General features: G+C 50.5%; 1 protein-coding gene across 1 annotated transcript; it reads right to left on the reverse strand.

The window, feature by feature from the left end:
* Positions 1 to 265: 265 nt before the first annotated feature.
* On the reverse strand, positions 266 to 1,827 carry EAH_00020620 (Ribosome associated membrane domain-containing protein, putative; the record flags this gene model as incomplete). Its single annotated transcript, XM_013397143.1, has 3 exons — positions 266 to 533; positions 1,301 to 1,449; positions 1,822 to 1,827. The coding sequence occupies 3 exons, from the start codon at positions 1,825 to 1,827 to the stop codon at positions 266 to 268; spliced, it is 423 nt and encodes a 140-aa protein (XP_013252597.1).
* Positions 1,828 to 3,939: the final 2,112 nt, after the last annotated feature.

Raw genomic sequence — 3,939 nt, forward strand, 5'->3', positions numbered from 1 at the left:
TTTTAGCTATTGCGTGCATGCTCTGTAGAGTGGGGGCTGGCTGTACGCCCCCTCTACTTTCTCTCCTCCGCAATCCTCCTGTTTCTGTTCAGGTCGTAGCAACTGCCTCTGCGATTGGCTCCTTATTTATTTCTCTTATGATTGGCATCATGATATACTCCGTGAGTTTTCTGGAGAACAGCTTAGAATGCAACTTCCTCACGCACTTCCCATGTTTCAGGGCTCTGCTAGCTACTATGCTGGGAGGCTGAGTGTGTGTTCTCTGCTAGACGCTAACTGCCGCGGAAAAGTACTCATCGATTACGTCGTCTTCCTTCGTGGCAGCTCCTCTTTGCGTCTCCATATTCACGGCCGCCACAAGTTTCATGATTGCCATGCACTCCATGTCGGTTTGGGACATCGTCTCCGACACGTTCATGTACTGCTTTTTGGTAGAATCTGTACAGCCGCCTGGTACGGAAGGGACACAATCACTAGGTGTGGAGGACCAATCGTGTGTGATGCCTCCCTGTGCCACGATTTTACACAGCGCACTTACCCAACCACCCTCACTTGCCTCGACTGCCATTCCAACTATGTAAGCAGAATCATTATTCGAACGTCTGTACCGTGCCTGTGAATGATGTGCGTATGCCACTCAGTGGTTGATGAGAACCCCCTAACAAAGGTGCACGCCCCCGGATGCCTCCGCGAGCTTCTCCTCAATGCGCAGTCGAGCCAATTTCACGGGTAACAGGGACCACAAGAGCACGCCGGCATGTAACTGTCTAGGCGCGTTCACCCCCACTCGCGGGTGGGGCACTGGCTTTAGTATTTAGTGCTGCTTCGTGCCTAGTGCAGGAAAAGCACAATTCAACCTACTGAACGTCTTCCTTCTGCAGCTCTCCCCGGCTGCTGTCTAGCGGAGGCCCCACTGCTTAAGCAGAGTCGCAGATCTATCTCTTCACACGCAAAAATTATGGCTTCAACTCGGCTCGGCAGCGGCTGCACAAAAGCTCAGCCGACCGCCAAGACCGTTTAGTTTGTACCGAATCGAGAAAGTTTTTTGATGACGCAACTTTGAAGAGCTTTGAAATTGAACTGCGCCTCGCTAGCACGAAGCAAAACCCCCACCTGCCCCTCGTGGCAATATCTTACACGGAAGGCACTCAGCAGAGCAGCATACGGCTCTCAAGAGCAGAGGGAGGCCGGAATATTGCCGTGGGGATGACAGAAGCTGAACAAGGGCTAGCTAGTTGCACAAAATTAGGGGAGGGGGGCTCCCCTCTGAGCTGAGCTGATTATCTGTATTATCGCAGACCCCACGACAACAAAGAGAAAGACAGCCAATACGATGGGGCCCACGGGATACCCCTTTCCCTTCCTCTGTTTGCTTTCGGAGACCTGCCCTCTCTTCGTGATGCTCCGATCAAAGGCTTCAATCTTCTTCGAGTACTTCCTGTTTGTGCCCTGCAACAGCGCAAGCCAAAAACTCACCCAGGAAATGAGCAGAAATATGTATCACACCACAGCATCTCAAACGAAGCGGATAGTACAACCCGACGACCGGACCCCCGCAGGCACATCTAGCTGAACATCAACTCGGCATCGAGAGCGGCCTAGGCTTAGTTTGGAGAGAGGTGCTTGTTAATTTTGCATGCCGCAAGAAATGCAAAGCAAAGACAAGTGTATCTGATGGCAGCACACCAGCGGACGCAGGCGAAGCGCGAAACCGCAGTGCAGTTACCACGACCACACGTGATAAAAAGCAGCTCCTGGCTTATTAATGAGCCTTTTTTTGTATTGAGGCTATTCCCTGTCTCAATCTCCATGGGCGCTCACCGCCATTTTGCCGCCAGGTAAGAGCCGCTAAGAGTCTTTCAAAAAATGGCGGAAGAGATGCAGGATGTATCCTGCTGCAGATCACCTAATTCTGCAAGTGTTACGGGAAAACGCCTAATATACTTCTTAAATGCATATCATTAGTACATCGACGATTCAGTGGCCACAGCAAGACACGCCGACCGGCCGAGAAAAACCCGAAGGGAGCGGCGCGCGACGGAGCGCAAAGCCACCGAGAGGTCCATGAGCATAGAAGTCTAAGTTTTCCTACGTGGCCACCGAAAATTCAAAAGTAAATGCTGGAATAAATTAGGCGAAGATATGCTCTTGCGCATAATATCCTCAGCCGTTCGCGTTCCTCATGCACGGGTTTTGACCAAGGTGGCGTAAATTCGGGTATCCCGGTTCTAGTGTGATTTACGAAACTGTACAGCAATGCGACACAAATTCTGATTCTGCGAGTATCCATTCACCAGTTTCTACGCCTAGCCATTACAAGCGAGCAGTGGTGATGTACTAACTGTGGCATCGGTTGGTCTGCCTCGAGTTTGGAGCATGGTCTGTTGGGAGATGCTACGTGCATTTCTACTCAAGTGCACGTTGGCTACAAGGAATCAAGAAAGCGTTCCGCAACTGCGTACAGTGCTAGTGCATGCATAGAAAGGGGGCTCGGGAACCCTTGCATGCGGTTTTGTAGGAGGCAACCACGCATGCAAAGGTGCCCCAATCCCCTTTAGGGCAACTGCAGTCAGTGGTACCTATGAGCACCAACAACACGGCTCTGGGCAGCTGTATCTAAAACTCCTGGATATTGGGGAGGATGCCGGCCTTTTTGGGAACTCGAAAATATGCAAACTGCATGACGGTCATACTCATTACACTTCGTAGCACCGCATGGCTAAGAGAAGCAGGCGCAAGCGGCAAGTTTATTCCCAAATATCAGCGGCTTATCCAGTGCATAGCACTGCATAGTCGTTAAGGATCTTCAAGAAAAGTAATCTTCAGATTTGCCTCAACACACCTTTCTCTAAGTTTACCACTGTTCTCCTATCGAATAAAGCAGATTAATCAGGATCTACCCTCCGGCGCAGAAGCAACTGACGACTGGGCGGCTCGTTGCATTGGAATGAGTGCTGGGTCTTCATCCCATCCAGCGAGAACAGTCCGAATGTGACGCCCACTCCAATGCCGGTTATTAAAAGATTTAGTTGCTTCTGTGGTGTCCTTGTGCTTTGTTGCGTTTTTATGATGCAGCCGAAGAGCTGCAGGTGCTACTAGTACCCCCCATATTACAAGGAGAGGCACTACAATAGGGGCTTTTTCTTAGAAAGGAGACCTCCCTTCCTGACAACATCCGGTCCTTGGAAGCTTTCCGAGCTGCTCTACGGTTTAGGTTTGTCGTAAAGTGGTCACGAGAAGAAGCTAGGGTAGAATAAAGACAACTTAAACGTGGGAATGTGTACAGCGTTACGGCTAAAAGTATCGGTCTTTGGTAAACAAAAGTCTAGCGCTCAGGAGTGGAACTAGCAGATGGTGGAGTACTGACGCACCAACGAGAGTAAAAGCCCTTTCCACCGCCCTAGCTCAGAACCAAGGAAGATGAGTTGGAAGTTACCCAGGAAGTCGAACAGTATGCAGAGGGAAGGCTTAGGAAGGGTCAAGTTCAACCGTTAATATGGGTGAGTTTCGATACAGTCTCGCGCTGGAGAGGAACGATGCGAGATAGCGCATTTTCTTGGACTTCAAGCCGCAAAATAGAGCCATGACGAAACAGCGCGTCCAATGCCAGGATCAGACTGCTTGAGCGCTTGAAGGGTCCAACGGCTGAAGCGTTTTTTGCATATCCCAAAGTGCATCCATGATAGGCACAACCGTTGCGTGCCCGCACTTGCAAAGCACAGTACGCATGCATGCCCTTTGTCCTCGAGAGTGCATCTGGTAAACTACGGTGACGGGGCAAATACGATCGTTTGGGCTTGATCAATGAGGACTGAATTTTCATAGGCATAGGGTAAGCTTTTGTGTTCAGCTGAAATCTCCAGGCACCTGCTGGCATATCCTGCAGCTGCTACGTGAGAAGCGCCGGTTCGCCAAGGCATCATATTGTTCGTTCGTCAT

This window comes from Eimeria acervulina, genomic scaffold (genome assembly GCF_000499425.1).
Source record: "Eimeria acervulina Houghton genomic scaffold, Eah_scaff143, whole genome shotgun sequence".
NCBI lineage: Eukaryota > Apicomplexa > Conoidasida > Eucoccidiorida > Eimeriidae > Eimeria > Eimeria acervulina.